Consider the following 16,385-nt stretch of genomic DNA (forward strand, 5'->3'; position numbering starts at 1 on the left):
CTACAGTTCTGAAAAGAAACCTGGGGTTGTTCTTATTTTCTTCAATTAGTGATGAGTAGTAACATGTCCTAACTTTATGGAGGGCTTTTTTATAGAGCAACAGACTCTTTTTCCAGGCTAAGTGAAGATCTTCTAAATTAGTGAGACGCCATTTCCTCTCCAACTTATGGGTTATCTGCTTTAAGCTGCATGCATATTTATGTGAAACCATTTATTGTCAAACAACTGTGTTTTCTCTTTTCAAATCATAATGACAACAGAAACTACCCAAACGACCCTGATCAAAAGTTTACATACCCCAGTTCTTAATACCATGTATTGCCCCCTTTAACATTAATCACAGTTTGGAGTCTTTTGTAGTAGTTGTGGATGAGGCTTTTTATTTACTCTGATGGTAAAGCTGCCCATTGTTCTTGGCAAAAAGCCTCAAGTTCTTGTAAATTCCTGGGTTGCCTTGCATGAACTGCATGTTTGAGCTCTCCTCAGAGTGGCTTAATAATATTGAGGTCAGAAGACTGAGATGGCCACTCCACAATCTTCATATTATACTGCTGTACCCAGTAACAGGTCGACTTGGCCTTGTGTTTTGAATCGTCATGTTGGAATGTCCAAGTATGTTCCATGTGCAGATTCTGGGCTGATGAGTGTAAATTTTCCTCCAGTATTTTCTGTTAAGATGCTGTGTTCTTCCTGCCATCAACGTTGACCAGGTTTCCTGTGCCTTTGTAGCTCACACATCCCCAAAACATCAGCAATCTGCCTCCATGCTTCACAGTAACAATGGTGTACCTTTCATCATAGGCCTTGTTGAGTCCTCTTCAAATGTAACATTTCTGATTGTGGCCAAAAAGTTCAATTTTGGTCTCATCAATCCAAATGGTTTTGTCCTCTGTGCTGTTTGGCATATTGCAAGTGAGATACTTTGTGGCATTTGCATAGTAGTGGCTTTCTTCTGGCTGCTCGACCATGCTGTCCATTTTTTTTCAAGTGCCTCCTTATTGTGCATCTTGAAACAGCCACACCACTTTCTTCACAGTCCTGTATTTCAGCTGAACTTATTTGTGGGTTTTTCTTCGGATCCTGAACAATTTTCCTGGTAGTTGTTGCGGAAATTTTTGTTGGTCTTCTTGACCGTGGTTTGGTTCCGACAGAATTCCTCATTTTCCACTTCTTAATTAGAGTTTGAACACTGCTGATTGGCATTCTCAGTCCCTTGGATATGTTTTTGTATCCCTTTCTTATTTTATACAGTTCAATTACCTTTTCTTTGACCAGTATTGTGCTTTCCCCATGACTCAGAAACCAGACACGTCAGTGCAGCACTGGATGAAAGATGCAAGGGTCTGTTAGGAGCCCAGAAACTCACTGACCTTTTGTATATACACACACACACACACACACACACACACACACACACACACACACACACACACACACTGACTATAAGAAAACAGATCACAGGTGAGGATGGTTACCTTTTGTAGCCATTGAAACCTGTTTGTGTCAACTTGTGTGCATGTTATCAGGCCAAAATTGCCAGGGTATGTAAACTTTTGATCAGGGTTATTTGGTTAGTTTCTGTTGTCATTATGATTGAAAAACAGTAAACACAGTTGTTTGACATTAATTGGCTTCACACAACCATTCATATTCTCTGAAAAATGGCCAAAAAAAAATCATAAATTCTGCCAGGGTGTGTAAATGTTTGAGCACAACTGTACTAAGTGGGACAAGATAAATGTTTATTGTTCTACATATTCAACAGTTTGTGGACAAAATCTTGCACATTAACTTCGGTGTAGTTGATTAATATGGTAAACTGTGGGCAGGTGTTTTTTTTTTTTTTTTTTTTTTGTGTGTAGGTAGAGTTTATTGGTTACCTGCCCTATAGGCTGATACAGTACATCCAGAAGTTAATATGCACCCCTGATATATTTTACTGATAATGATAAATATGTTTTTTTATGAGCTGATTTCTGTCCTTTTCCCCTCTGACAGTGTTACCTGTTCCACATGTATGTGGGCGTGCGAGCTGGTGGCGGTATAGGAGATGAAATTGAAGACCCAGCTGGAGATGAATACGAGCTGTACAGAGTGGTCTTTGACATTACCTTCTTCTTCTTCGTCATTGTCATCCTGCTGGCTATCATCCAGGGTACACAGTCCTCTCAAAAATACTTTTTTTTTTTTAATTACTGTATTTTCCCAACTATAAATCATATGTTTTTTACTGGTTTGGGAGGTCCTGTGACTTATATACACTGGAAAATATGGTAGCCTATCTTTTTGTGAACTTTGGAGGTAAGGTGTCCTCTGGCTGGAAGTCCTCACTAGTCCTCTGCTTCCTTGTGTCTGAGACACTGAATGAGAAGTTCTAAAATATGTTGGAGAATTCAGGGTCAGTGTGCTATTTGTCACAGCCCACTGACAGTCACACCCAGTACTCTGGCCCTCTCCCCTGTCCCTGAGTCACACCACTTTATTCCTACCAAACTCTGTTGTCCACATACAATCACCCAAGCAGGGTGCCTAAAGCAGGCCCTCTAACACTAATCACTCTGCAGCCTGCAGATATATGAAAAAGCAGAAATGCATTAAACCAAATGTTAAACCTTCTGGATTAGATCAATCAATCAATCAATTTTATTTATATAGCGCCAAATCACAACAAACAGTTGCCCCAAGGCGCTTTATATTGTAAGGCAAGGCCATACAATAATTACGTAAAAACCCCAACGGTCAAAACGACCCCCTGTGAGCAAGCACTTGGCGACAGTGGGAAGGAAAAACTCCCTTTTAACAGGAAGAAACCTCCAGCAGAACCAGGCTCAGGGAGGGGCAGTCTTCTGCTGGGACTGGTTGGGGCTGAGGGAGAGAACCAGGAAAAAGACATGCTGTGGAGGGGAGCAGAGATCAGTCACTAATGATTAAATGCAGAGTGGTGCATACAGAGCAAAAAGAGAAAGAAACACTCAGTGCATCATGGGAACCCCCCAGCAGTCTAAGTCTATAGCAGCATAACTAAGGGATGGTTCAGGGTCACCTGATCCAGCCCTAACTATAAGCTTTAGCAAAAAGGAAAGTTTTAAGCCTAATCTTAAAAGTAGAGAGGGTGTCTGTCTCCCTGATCTGAATTGGGAGCTGGTTCCACAGGAGAGGAGCCTGAAAGCTGAAGGCTCTGCCTCCCATTCTACTCTTACAAACCCTAGGAACTACAAGTAAGCCTGCAGTCTGAGAGCGAAGATAAGATGGGACCTGATTATTCAAAACCTTATAAGTAAGAAGAAGAATTTTAAATTCTATTCTAGAATTAACAGGAAGCCAATGAAGAGAGGCCAATATGGGTGAGATATGCTCTCTCCTTCTAGTCCCCGTTAGTACTCTAGCTGCAGCATTTTGAATTAACTGAAGGCTTTTCAGGGAACTTTTAGGACAACCTGATAATAATGAATTACAATAGTCCAGCCTAGAGGAAATAAATGCATGAATTAGTTTTTCAGCATCACTCTGAGACAAGACCTTTCTAATTTTAGAGATATTGCGTAAATGCAAAAAAGCAGTCCTACATATTTGTTTAATATGCGCTTTGAATGACATATCCTGATCAAAAATGACTCCAAGATTTCTCACAGTATTACTAGAGGTCAGGGTAATGCCATCCAGAGTTAGGATCTGGTTAGACACCATGTTTCTAAGATTTGTGGGGCCAAGTACAATAACTTCAGTTTTATCTGAGTTTAAAAGCAGGAAATTAGAGGTCATCCATGTCTTTATGTCTGTAAGACAATCCTGCAGTTTAGCTAATTGGTGTGTGTCCTCTGGCTTCATGGATAGATAAAGCTGGGTATCATCTGCGTAACAATGAAAATTTAAGCAATGCCGTCTAATAATACTGCCTAAGGGAAGCATGTATAAAGTGAATAAAATTGGTCCTAGCACAGAACCTTGTGGAACTCCATAATTAACCTTAGTCTGTGAAGAAGATTCCCCATTTACATGAACAAATTGTAATCTATTAGATAAATATGATTCAAACCACTGCAGCGCAGTGCCTTTAATACCTATGGCATGCTCTAATCTCTGTAATAAAATTTTATGGTCAACAGTATCAAAAGCAGCACTGAGGTCTAACAGAACAAGCACAGAGATGAGTCCACTGTCTGAGGCCATAAGAAGATCATTTGTAACCTTCACTAATGCTGTTTCTGTACTATGATGAATTCTAAAACCTGACTGAAACTCTTCAAATAGACCATTCCTCTGCAGATGATCAGTTAGCTGTTTTACAACTACCCTTTCAAGAATTTTTGAGAGAAAAGGAAGGTTGGAGATTGGCCTATAATTAGCTAAGATAGCTGGGTGAAGTGATGGCTTTTTAAGTAATGGTTTAATTACGGCCACCTTAAAAGCCTGTGGTACATAGCCAACTAATAAAGATAGATTGATCATATTTAAGATCGAAGCATTAAATAATAGTAGGGCTTCCTTGAGCAGCCTGGTAGGAATAGGGTCTAATAGACATGTTGATGGTTTGGATGAAGTAACTAATGAAAATAACTCAGACAGAACAATCTGAGAGAAAGAGTCTAACCAAATACCGGCATCACTGAAAGCAGCCAAAGATAACGATACATCTTTGATGAAAACAGGCCTCGGATATGGATCAGGGCTTATTCACACAAATCTTGTCTTTCATAAAATACTGAAACCTTGCAGCCATGCCGCTCTGTGTACACCTGATCCTGGCAGTCTCAGAAGTGCAGCAGACTAGGTCTTGAGTTATTCTTGCTTAGTAGGTTGTTGCTCCATGTACAACTGGAGTTGCGTCAGGAATAGTAGCGCAGATAACTGTAACAACTGTTCATTTCTGGAAAAAAGCACCAAAATTGGCACACATACTCCTTAGACATTAGCCACCTAAATTTTTAATAGGCAGCTAGGCAGGGGTCAAAAATTTAAAAATGCTCCAGTCATATTGAAAATTATACCATATTATTTGTCTGATCACAAAGATTCCAAAAAGGTATAGTTTGGACTATCTATGACTGAATGTTATGGAGTTATGGGCTAAAAACAGCAAGGTGACAAATGACAGTTTCAGTTTGTAGTTGCTATAATTTTGGTAAATTTTGCTATAATTTTGGTAAAAAGTGATGCAAATTATTGGTTGAGTTAATAGTGTTTTAAAAACGAAATAGTTTGGACTATGTGTCATGCTTAGTTATGTTATCATTTTACTTTTTACTCTCATTTTACATTTTACTTGGTCCACATTTTATTTTATTTTACTTTATCTTATGTTTATTTAGTTGTACATATACTCTGAACTTGGAGTTGCACTCAAATCTCGTTGCAATGCAAATTACAATGACAATAAAGGCGATTCTGATTCTGATTCTGAACATATGTCACATGTCATAGAATCCAATGGACGTTGACCTTGTTTGACCTTTACTTTGGAGACCAAGCATTCAACACAGTCAAAACTATTCCATTTAATAGTCCTATTAGCACAACCAATAATTTGCACCACTTTTTTAACCAAAATTGGAGCAACTTTAACTTTTGACCCCTGTACAAACTGAAATTAGACTTTTCACCATTCTTGCTGTTTTTACCTCTTAACTCCATAACATGCAGTCATAGATTGTCCAAACTATACTTTTATGACCAGCCAAATAATGTGGTATAGTTTTCGATATGATTGGAGCATTGTTAGATTTTGACCCCTGTGTGATTCTTCAGTTGACCCCTACCTGGCTGCCTATTGAAAATTTAGGTGGCTAACGTGCTTTTACAAAAGAGTAATGTCAAATTTGCCAAATTTGGTGCTTGTTTCACCATTTGAAAGATTCCTCTGTAAATATTCTCTTATCTGCTTCACGAGAAGGGCATTTGGTGTAAATCCTGTGCTAAATCCCAGTGCAGATCTGTACTGCATCCAAACTGGGAGCAGCTGAAGGACAACATAAAATACTTCAATCTGAACATTTAGAAAATCTGTTGCTAACACAGTTTGACAGTGTCAGGTTTATGTCTCACTTACTCTGTGGATCTTTGATCGAGGCCGTCATGGAGGTACCTTACTGGATGCATGAGCAGCATTGTTTTTCATACTGTGTTTCTTGCCATCCATTGAATTTTGTCGACTGCTATTAGAAAGACAGTTTGGCTGCGATGTGATGTTCCTGGAATCATGTTCCCCACATCATACTGAGGGTTTCTAAATCTTATTTGAAGAGGTTTTTGTTTTCTTTTGTCTTAATCTATGGTCAATTTCCAGATGTGGGCTCTGTCCTTCCTTGACTATTTTAATACGTGCCGTGTCTTTGGGTCTTTCAGGTCTGATCATTGATGCCTTTGGAGAGCTAAGAGACCAGCAGGAGCAGGTCAGAGAGGACATGGAGGTAAGATAAGGACTCTGTATGTTTTAACTTCAATCTCCGCTAAATCTACCTTAAAGTTTCAGTGAAAAACTGCACAGAAGTGTTTCATTCATAATGACCTCTTGCCCTCTAGACAAAATGCTTCATCTGTGGAATAGGCAGTGACTACTTTGACACAACGCCGCATGGTTTTGAGACCCACACCTTAGAAGAGCATAACTTAGCCAACTACATGTGAGTTACACTACTTCTAATATTTGTTCATTTCTGTGACTTCTCTCAGATTAATTGGATCTATCGGCTCATAAAATAAATGAGAAAAAGTGTCATTTTAAAAATACATTTCATGACATTGTACATGATTGAATTTTGTTGAATAGATTTTTGCTCATGGTACTTAGTTTATTTTGCTTTTTCTTTTTAGGTTTTTCCTGATGTATCTCATCAATAAAGATGAAACAGAACATACAGGACAGGTCAGTAAAATATTTATTAGACTACGTATCTCTGAAAATGCCCAAAATGCATTTGCATTATTAAATGTGCATTATAAAGGTTTTTAAATTTATTAACCATTTTTGATGCCTATGTGTAAATGGGTTGTAAAGTAACCCCTAAATGTAGCCACTGTGTGAGATTTTTCCTTCTATCCTGTCTTTCAGGAGTCTTATGTGTGGAAGATGTACCAGGAGCGATGCTGGGACTTCTTCCCTGCTGGAGACTGCTTCAGGAAGCAATATGAGGATCAGCTTGGATAACTGCATGGAGTGTACTGAAGCAGAAAGGGGATGAAAGAGTTAGGAAGAGAGGGAAATTTAGAAAACTGGAAGGGTGACATTACAGATCGAACACATTTCCATCTTACTTTTGTCATTAGTCTGCACAGCCTTCCACTCAGTTAAAGCTATGCAGACTTTAAAAGCAGCATCGTGTCACCTGCAGCAGAATGAGTGGCTTGATTTGATGAAAACAGGAGAATATTATCAGAGGAATAAAAGACACAAGAAGCCTTGGGCATTTGAATCCTGCGATAAACACACTACATGGCCTTTTTTGTGTAAAATATACATAGATTGCCTTGCATATCTTGTCAACACGCTCTTTCAGTTGCTATGACTGTACACACTGTAGTGCCTATAGCAATGTCAATGCTTTGATGATCAGACTCAACAGTTTTGCAATTCATGTGAATTTGTTTTGTTAACACGAGTTGAAACAGTGGCACATACTGTATTTGTGCCACTGTTTCAACTCGTGTTAACAAAACTGTGTGTGTGTGTGTGTGTGTGTGTGTGTGGTGTGTGTGTGTGTGTGTGGTGTGTGTGTGTGTGTGTGTGTGTGGTGTGTGTGTGTGTGTGTGTGTGTGTGTGTGTGTGAGAGACTGTTTCCATCTCGTTTCTGGACAGAGCTTTTTGTAAGCAGGAAACAGTTTTATCTGTAAGATCGCTGTGGCAGCAGTGAAAGTTTTATGACCCTGAAACTACTTTTATTCCTTTCTCAAGATTTACTATCATCTACAAACTAAACCATTTTTATAGGGCTGACTTGTCAAAATAAGCAGAGTATCATCTGCGTACATGGTACATATACTGGTGTGAATCGGCTCCATGGATCATTGGTCCTCGGTACTGCTCACAGGAACCACTGCATGGCATATTTCCATCTTCTCTTCCTTTATGCAGACATGATTAAATTCAGTAGCTCATGTGTCTCAGCTGATGAAATGTAAGAGACTCTCATATTTTAATTTGCTGACCACATGTAGTCATGTTAATAAGGCGTGGCTAGTGCATGGAGCACCGGAAAATGTGCAGGGCAGAGGTACCTCAGTCGCAGTACGAGAAAACCCTGGTATTAACGAACCCAGCTTGCACTATGAAGTCTTACTGTGTGTCCCTGATCGTATGTGATCCGCTGTCTGCATTGGTAGCAGTGATGTACGTACATATAAGAAGATGACAAAGTTTACCATTTATTTATTGTTCATATGCACTTCTAGTTTTCTGAGGATGACCGTTTAAGCCTGTCTCTACTTTTGGCCAAAATTCTGGTTTATGACAGTTTATGCACAAATACTTTAATGAATTTACATCAGTGCATTGAGATAAATCATGAATGTATTCACTGTGTACTTTACATTTTGGCCAAAGTGTCGCTTGTATATCTGAGAAACAATGAGGCTGCTTACAGGCCTTTTGATGAAAAGGCATATTTTACATAAATCATAGATACATATTTATTTTTCTTTAGAAGCCATGAAGAATTAAAGCAATCAGTGCGACTGTATTGTTTTTGGAATCCATAGGGATGGTGGGAAATTTGCCTCATTATGAAATAAAGGCCCAGTTTGCAGTCAGAGGAACAACAACAACAAAAAAAGAAAACCTTTTTTGTCTTTTGCTAGCTAGAGTTTTATGATAGGTGTTAGGAAATTTGCGCATTATGTTTCACAATCAAGAAAGTCACGTGTGAGGTGTTGATCTCAGAAAGCTCTATCTCAGTTTGTCTCTCAAAGCAGGACAGCATCTCCAAAAAAAGGGGAAAAACCCAACAACAACAAACCTTCATATTTAACATTATTATCCATGTCATATACAGAAGGGAGTGTCTTAACGGTATGGAACTGACTGATGATCATTACTTTCCACTTGACTGTCCTCTGACTGAAGCCTGTGTTTCAATACAGAATAAACAGATTATTTTAAGGAAAGCTGGAAATGTGTCGTTTCTTTGTATGTGTGTCTAACAGTCACTTCCAAAAGTGACACTAGATTATATGTGTCACACTTGCATTGTGTCACAGCTGCAATGTCTGAATATGAAATTGACTTTTTATTTCTGCAGCACACCGAACTGACATATCGAGAAAGATGTCGCAATTTCTTAATTAAATGCACCGACGCTCAGGCACCTGTGCTGCTGCTTCATGAGACTTTTTAATCATCATCAAATATTGAAACTGCGGACACATTATCAGCAAACACCCAAATGTCAAGCTTTGTTCTCTTTAAGATATGCATGTAAGTACACGGATATAGGTTCGTGTTTACTTTGCAAAACACAGCAACCCATTCTCCACCCTGCACAATTCCATGTGCTAAATCCTGCACAGTGATTTCAGGTTTAGATAGTAATAGCTGATTGTGTTTGCCTTTCATACTCATGATTCATACACACACACACCCTCTAGCACTCACTCATTCCAAACATACATTAATTTGTCTCAATACAATGTGCTCCTGCATGGTTTCTGATTTGTAAAATGTATAATTTATATTCTCTACAACCAACAAGCAGAAGCAACACAGTGCAGCAGATAACTGAAAAAAAAAAAATCATTCAAATGGTGATACAAGCACCAAATGTGACACAAATTAGACATTACTATTTTGAAAAAACTGACTGGCCACTTGAATTTTCAATAGGCAGCCAGATAGAGATCAATTGAAGAATTACACAGGGGGTAAAATTTAAAAATGCTCCAATCAAATTGAAAACTACACCACATTATCTGTCTGATCATAAAAAATCCATAAAGGTATAGTTTGGATTATCTGTGACTGAATGTTATGGAGTTATGGGGTAAAAACAGCAATAATTTCAGTTTGTACAGGGGTCAAAAGGTAAAGTGGCTCCAATTTTGGTAAATAATGATGCAAATTATTAGTTGAGCTACTAGGATTAATAAATAGAATAGTTTTCACAGCACTGAAAGCTTGGTCTCCAAAGTAAAGATCAAACAAGGTCAACATCCACTGGACTCTACAACTATGACATGTGACATATGTTACCCTGTAATGTGACAACTTAGAATGACACATGGTCCAAACTATTCCTTTTTAAAACCATGTTAACTCAACTAATAATTTGCATCGCTTTTTATCAAAATTGGAGCAACTTTAACTTTTGACCTCTGTACAAACTGAAACTTTGTCACCATTCTTGTTGTTTTTATCGCATAGCTTCATAGAATTCAGTTACAGATAGTCCAAACTATACCTTTTTGGAATCTTTATGATCAGACAAATCATGTTGTATAGTTTTCAATATGATTGAGGCATCTTTTAATTTTGACCCCTGTGTAATTCTTCAGTTGACCCCTACCTGACCGCTGATTGAAAATTCAGCTGGCCAATCGTTTTTTGTTTTGTTTTGTTTTTTTGTTTGTTTTTTCAAAAGACTAATGTCTAAGGTGTATTTATGCCGAATTTCATACTTATATCACCATTTGTAGGATTCCTTTCCAAATATTCTCATATCTGCTGCACAAACACTGTGCAGCAAATAAGGATGACAATTTGAAATTTTCAGCTGGAAAATTTCAAATTGTCATGTACTTGTTGACTGTTTTTAAAAAAAATACTGCAGTGGTCGACATATGCAATGTAAGCCCGTGATCTTAAGACCACTCCTGTGCTTATTGTTCTGCAGTCTCCAAAGCAAACATGGTGTAGTCCTGGTTTTGGTGTCTGGGCTCTGGCCCTCCCTCTACTGCCTGTATAAAACCACATTGGCAGCAGTGATCACTTCCCTACAATTATCCTATTTTCTGTCTGTGTGTCTGTCTCTGTTACTGTCGTCATGCCGTTTGTCGCTCCCCCCGGCTATCAGCCAGTCTACAACCCTGTAAGTATCTGCACTGATTTTATTCTCTCTCTCTCTGTCTCTCTCTGTCTCTCTCTCTCTCTCTCTCTCTCTCTCTCTCTCTCTCTCTCTCTATATATATATATATACATATTTAACTTTTAATGATACGGTTGTTTCAGTATCTGTGGCTCTGTGAATAAATGCAGTGTTCTGATGATGAATTGTTTTACGATTTAATCACCAAGTTAAAAGAATATACAGGATATTTCAAAAGATTTGATAGGATTTTACATGTAAAAATCTGAAAAACTACATAGTCTAGGCAAATAAAACTAAACAGGGTTAATGTTGAGCACAATAAGATTTATTCTTCAAAATTTGAATGAGATATTCAAAGGTATGTGGGTTTCATGAACAATTTCACAAGTTGTTAATATGCGCACTGCCTATGACACGGCACACGTCGAGTCGGTCGACGCGCCAAACTGTTGGAGGAATCTGGATGTTCAGACTTGTTCTTCTTATGGATGTCTTGGGGCTTTGCAAAAAATGTTTCCTGAACCCGCTCGACCATCGCTTTTGATACCGGTGGTCGTCCAGATCCTTTTGCCCTGATAGAAGACCTTCCTCTTTGAACCTTTTGTGCCATGTCCAAATCTCCAGTGTAGTTGGTGCATTTTTAGCAAATTCTTGTTCCACTGTTTGAGCATACTCCAGCACACAAAATGCCTTTTCCAGTAAATAGCATTTCTATACCTGAAAAGAAAAAACATTAAACATAGGATTTTGAGTTGCTTCCACACATGCTGTTAAAATTTGAAATACTTTGAAGGAAAGTTGGTCAAGTTATTAGTTATGAAATGATACCAATTTTTCTGAAACACCCTGTATACCTTTTAAAAGTATCAGCAAGGTGAGTGCTGGTTCATGCCCAGAAAAACGCACCGCAGGACTGAAATGTGGTAGCTGACGTACACTCACAATGCAAGTAGTCCTCATCTGAGTCTCCCTACGTAACCTTTCATTTGATATAAAGGCATTCCCGCGGTAGTCAAGGATCCACAGAAAAATGTGTGACAGTTCTATGGGCAGACTTTGATTTAAGTACAATATTTCAGTTTCTCCCTTGCGGGTCACCTGGTGTTGATTTGGCACATGTTTTACACCAGATACCCTTTCTAACACAACGCTACATTACATAGAGTAGGAGGCTTCTGCTCTGGTAGCAAGCACATTTAACTGCTTGCCCACCATGGTGCCAAGTGGGCAGACTTTGATGACTTGACAGTAAATCATCAATTTTACAGCCACTTTTGTTTGTTACCTCCGCCAAGGAGGTTATGTTTTCGGTCGCGTTTGTTTGTTTGTCTGTCTGTTTGTCAGCAGGATAACTCAAAACCTTTTGAACGGATTTTGATGAAATTTTGTGGACTGTTTGGAAATGACAAGAGGAACAAGTGATTAAATTTTAGTGGTTATCCGGATCACGATCCGGATCCCGATGCTAACGCGTTAGCATGTCTATGGCATTTTCAATGTTAAAAGTTAGCATTAAGCAGTTGCAGCTGTCATCACGTTCGGGTGCATTTGTTTCAAATAGTAATATTTGCTTAAATTTATTTTTGTTTATATATTAATAATCTAATGATTATTATATACAATTTTAGAGAAAGAGACAAAAAGAAATAGATCACTGTGCCAAGGAGGGAATCTCTTTAGGGTCAGTGACCCTATGGCCTTGTTTAGAGAAGTGTTTCATAAATGTTAAAAAATTCATATATTTGCAGTTTAGTTGAATAATAAATTGAATTTTGTCTCTTATTTGTTTTTGTCTATAAGCACATGCAATATCAATATCAGTGCTCAGATGACAGTAGCTTCTGGGAAAGGTGCACGTTGCAATAAACTGTGATGCCAAGCGCTAAGGATACATGCTATCCAGTCACAGCAGATGAAACTTTTTTACTACTGAGCAAACATCATTGTTAGACTTTTTTAGGTTCAGTGATTTCACAGCGTGTAGATGTTATGGCGTCAGTGACCCCATGGCCTTGGCGGAGGTTTGCACTCTCTGAGTGCTTCTAGTTTTTAATGTTACAGGATGGATACATGTACATTTCCAAGTCACTGAATATGTCTTAGAGTTCATTTACATCAATCACGAAGAAAGACAAACAGAATGGTAGTGTATGGTAAATCTGTCTGGAGTATAGACTGTTCTCAAAAACTGTGTGCGTGCAAGAAGTCATTCATTCAGATGTGAGGGAAGCCACCAAGACACCTATGACCATGTTAAAGGGTTTTTAGGCTTCTGTGGTTGTGAAAGGAGAAACTGGGCAGGGTGTGACTTTTGTCTGTTGCAATAAGTAGATCTGGGTTTGATTTCTTGTCACTTTTCTTTTCTTTCTTTGTCACTGTTTCTTTCTTGTGTGCTCAGACAAGCTACTTCCTCAGCATTGTCACAGTCCACTACGGGCCTGAGCTATGGGCGTCTTGTCCAATGGGTGCCAATGTGGCACCCTAGGCATGATTTTTAATGAAGAAGTAAAATCGCAGCTATGTACATTTTGATCAAAACCATGTGGGAGATGTCAGGCAAGATTGTTCTGTTAAATTCCCTCCCTGTTCCACCTATGATCGGTCATGCAACAGACAAAAATTTCACCATACCCAGTTTCCCCACCGAGACCCACAGAAGCATGGAACTCCTTCAGAATTGACACGGGTTTCTTGGTAGCTTAGCTAAGTCATTTAACAATGAGAGGTAAGGAAAGCCACCAAGACACCTATGACAAATGTGAAGGGATTATAGAGTTCTCTGAATATGATTGGAGAAATTGGGACGTGCAACTTTTGTTACATCATTAGTCACAGCATCACGGAGTTCACAGACAATTTTAGCAAGAGAAAACAGCTCAGAGTGACTGATCTAGGCTCTTATGTGTCTTGTGGCAAAGTGTAGCTGAAATTTTACATTTTCTCTTTGAAAATTTACAATATGCCTGAAGTTGTAGTTGTGTAGGTATGCCATTGTAATGTAGTACTACTGTAAGACAGGTGACTCTAAGGAAATAAAAGTTATGTAAAAAATACTTTTTTCCTTATTTCTAACCTGGACACATCCAGAACACATAAAATAAACATCTGGAGACTGGACAGAATTCCATAGTTACATTTGATATGAAATATATTTGCAGTAGGATGGTTGAGTCAATCTGCGTGCACTTTACAGATGATTCCTTATCTGGGGCCATCTATGGATGTCTGAGGCCCGGAATGTCCATTTATATCCAGGGTTCCCTTCCTGAAGAGATGACCAGGTGAGCTGTCACGTGAACTTTGTGCTTTGTAAAATGAACCATTCTGCCGTTTGGTAAATAAAGCAGTTTTCTGACTGATGCTTGAGCTTACCTTTATGTGTGTTTCTGTTGTGTTACGCGATGTTTGCCAGCGTTTGACAATATTTGCAGTCGGGGTGCACTTTGTGTAATTTTGCACAGGGTGGTTTCTTTGCTTTTGGTTTGATATCAGAGCAGCTCTGACTGCGTGTTCCTTCTCGTTAGATACGGTTGTGTGCTCGGTCTGTCACAGGCCGTTAGTACACAAAGTCAACACTACACGCACCTGACTGGGACACGTTTGAAGACCCTGACATTCTTCTTGCAGTTTCTATTTGTATGTCTTCCATTTTCCAGCTTTAAGTCATCAGTTATGTGCAAACCCAAACCTCTGGTCCTATTAAATGAAGCAAAACGTACAAGTGGCAAAACCTGTAGTTCCTTGAATGGCCACTGGAGGCTGTTTCCAAAAGCAAGTCACCAGCACAGATTGTACTGGACAGAGCCTGCATGACATCAGCACTGGTTTTCAAGAGACATCTGGACCTCCTTGTCTGAGCATCGCCATGATGAGAGCCTCACCCACACTGATATGTGATAAACTCATTAATGCATAAAGGGGTGGAGTGTGGGAGGCTCCAAGAGTGAACACGCCCCTTTCTTCGGGTCAGAAGCACCAGTTAACAGGTTAACCTCAGTTTGGGTGTTTATTAATTCATAATTTTGGGGACTGCGTGGTTCTCCTGCTGGTTTACTTTGGTGTGGACAGCAAATGTTATAAGCCGTGTATTTCCACAGTAATCGTACATTAAATGGATCTACCGACTGAAACAGTTGGCATACAATATTAAAGAAGACAAGAGATTCACTTAGCCTGAATATTTCAACAGAGACGTCTAAGATGATCCATTAGAATGCTTTGCCACACAACAAGCCGTATTGTTCCAGATGTTTGGAATAAATGACTCCAAACACAACAACAGCATAACAGCGGCTCTGTTATGCTCAGAGGCTGAGAGAGGAGGAGCCACTGGGCTCAGCCCCTGTCAGTCAAAGCAACAACGCAGCACGCCCACAATTATGGAGAACTTTAAGGATCATAAACTTAAACTTAATCTTAAAAAGTTAGAAAAAAATTCACCCCCTCTACGTTGTCACGGAGGTGGAAACTATCTATAGAGACCAAAACTGGTTTTCGTACCAGTCTGTAAACATGTTTATTTCTGCTCTCAAGTTGGATGTTTTAAAATGGGCTTCTATGAGACTGTGTTCTGCATGCAGCCTCAAGTAACCAGTCACTTCCAGGTTGGGGTCAACATAGAGGCACAAGTGTAGCCGCTTAGTCACCAGTAGACCTTCGCGGTAAAATCATCCTGATTCAGATCTGAAATACACATGTTCACAGTCTGATACAAAAACAAACAAAAAACAAGAGCAATCGGAGATTTCTGACACCCGCCAATCTGGATCCGAATCACCTCCAAAATTCAGTGGAGTCTTTCATGCCCTAATATCCAGGCATGCACTTAAGTGGTACTCATGGTGCTTGTGTGTGCTAAAAATAAATTACGTGCAGGAGAAAACACAAGGAAAATGCTTCATAAGAGGAAAGCAGTGACAGATTGTAGGAAAAGTGTTTCCCTCTGCTGTGCATCAATGATGTTGAGCACACACGAGCACGAGTGCCACTTATGTGCACCCTTGCCAATATCTATCTGTGGTGCAAATCTAGTGAGAATCTGTGAAGTAGTTTTGACGTAATCCTTCAAAGCGTACATGAAGTGAAATCTTGATCCAAAATCCAGAACCGGTGTAGCAGACCCAATGGTCCCCCCTAAAAATCGGTCTAACTGACTTTCTTCACCCAAAGTGATCAAAGGGAATAATGTGATTATTAAACATTAGATGACAGTGTAAAACCTCTTAAATCATTCTAAAGTCCAGTTTTAAAGCAGAAATGAGGCCATTTTAAGCAGAAACAAGGTGATAATTGCCTCATTTCGCTACTGACGGCACCAAAATGATGTAAGGCACATCTGCACGTTAGACGTCTGCCATGCTGCTGCACTCTGAT

The 16,385-nt window shown here is 39.2% G+C and overlaps 2 protein-coding genes across 3 annotated transcripts in view; both read left to right on the plus strand.

Annotated features, from left to right (window-relative positions):
* Nucleotides 1-7,361, plus strand: part of ryr1b (ryanodine receptor 1b (skeletal)) — a 468,306-nt gene extending 460,945 nt beyond the window's left edge. The window contains 5 exon segments of the mRNA XM_034168593.1: nucleotides 1,999-2,155; nucleotides 6,343-6,407; nucleotides 6,520-6,620; nucleotides 6,811-6,862; nucleotides 7,049-7,361. Of these exon segments, the coding sequence (XP_034024484.1) occupies nucleotides 1,999-2,155; nucleotides 6,343-6,407; nucleotides 6,520-6,620; nucleotides 6,811-6,862; nucleotides 7,049-7,144 (471 nt within the window). The 3' untranslated portion in view covers nucleotides 7,145-7,361.
* A 3,547-nt stretch (nucleotides 7,362-10,908) lies between these two features.
* The window catches only part of LOC117508765 (galectin-4-like), a 39,200-nt gene continuing 33,723 nt past the window's right edge, over nucleotides 10,909-16,385 (plus strand). For both annotated transcript variants that reach the window (XM_034168594.1, XM_034168596.1), the window contains exons 1-2: nucleotides 10,909-11,012; nucleotides 14,206-14,293. In XM_034168594.1, the coding sequence (XP_034024485.1) occupies nucleotides 14,250-14,293 (44 nt within the window). In that variant the 5' untranslated portion in view covers nucleotides 10,909-11,012; nucleotides 14,206-14,249. The remainder of the gene's footprint in view (nucleotides 11,013-14,205; nucleotides 14,294-16,385) is intronic.

Source organism: Thalassophryne amazonica, chromosome 4 (genome assembly GCF_902500255.1).
Source record: "Thalassophryne amazonica chromosome 4, fThaAma1.1, whole genome shotgun sequence".
NCBI classification, from domain to species: Eukaryota; Metazoa; Chordata; class Actinopteri; order Batrachoidiformes; family Batrachoididae; genus Thalassophryne; species Thalassophryne amazonica.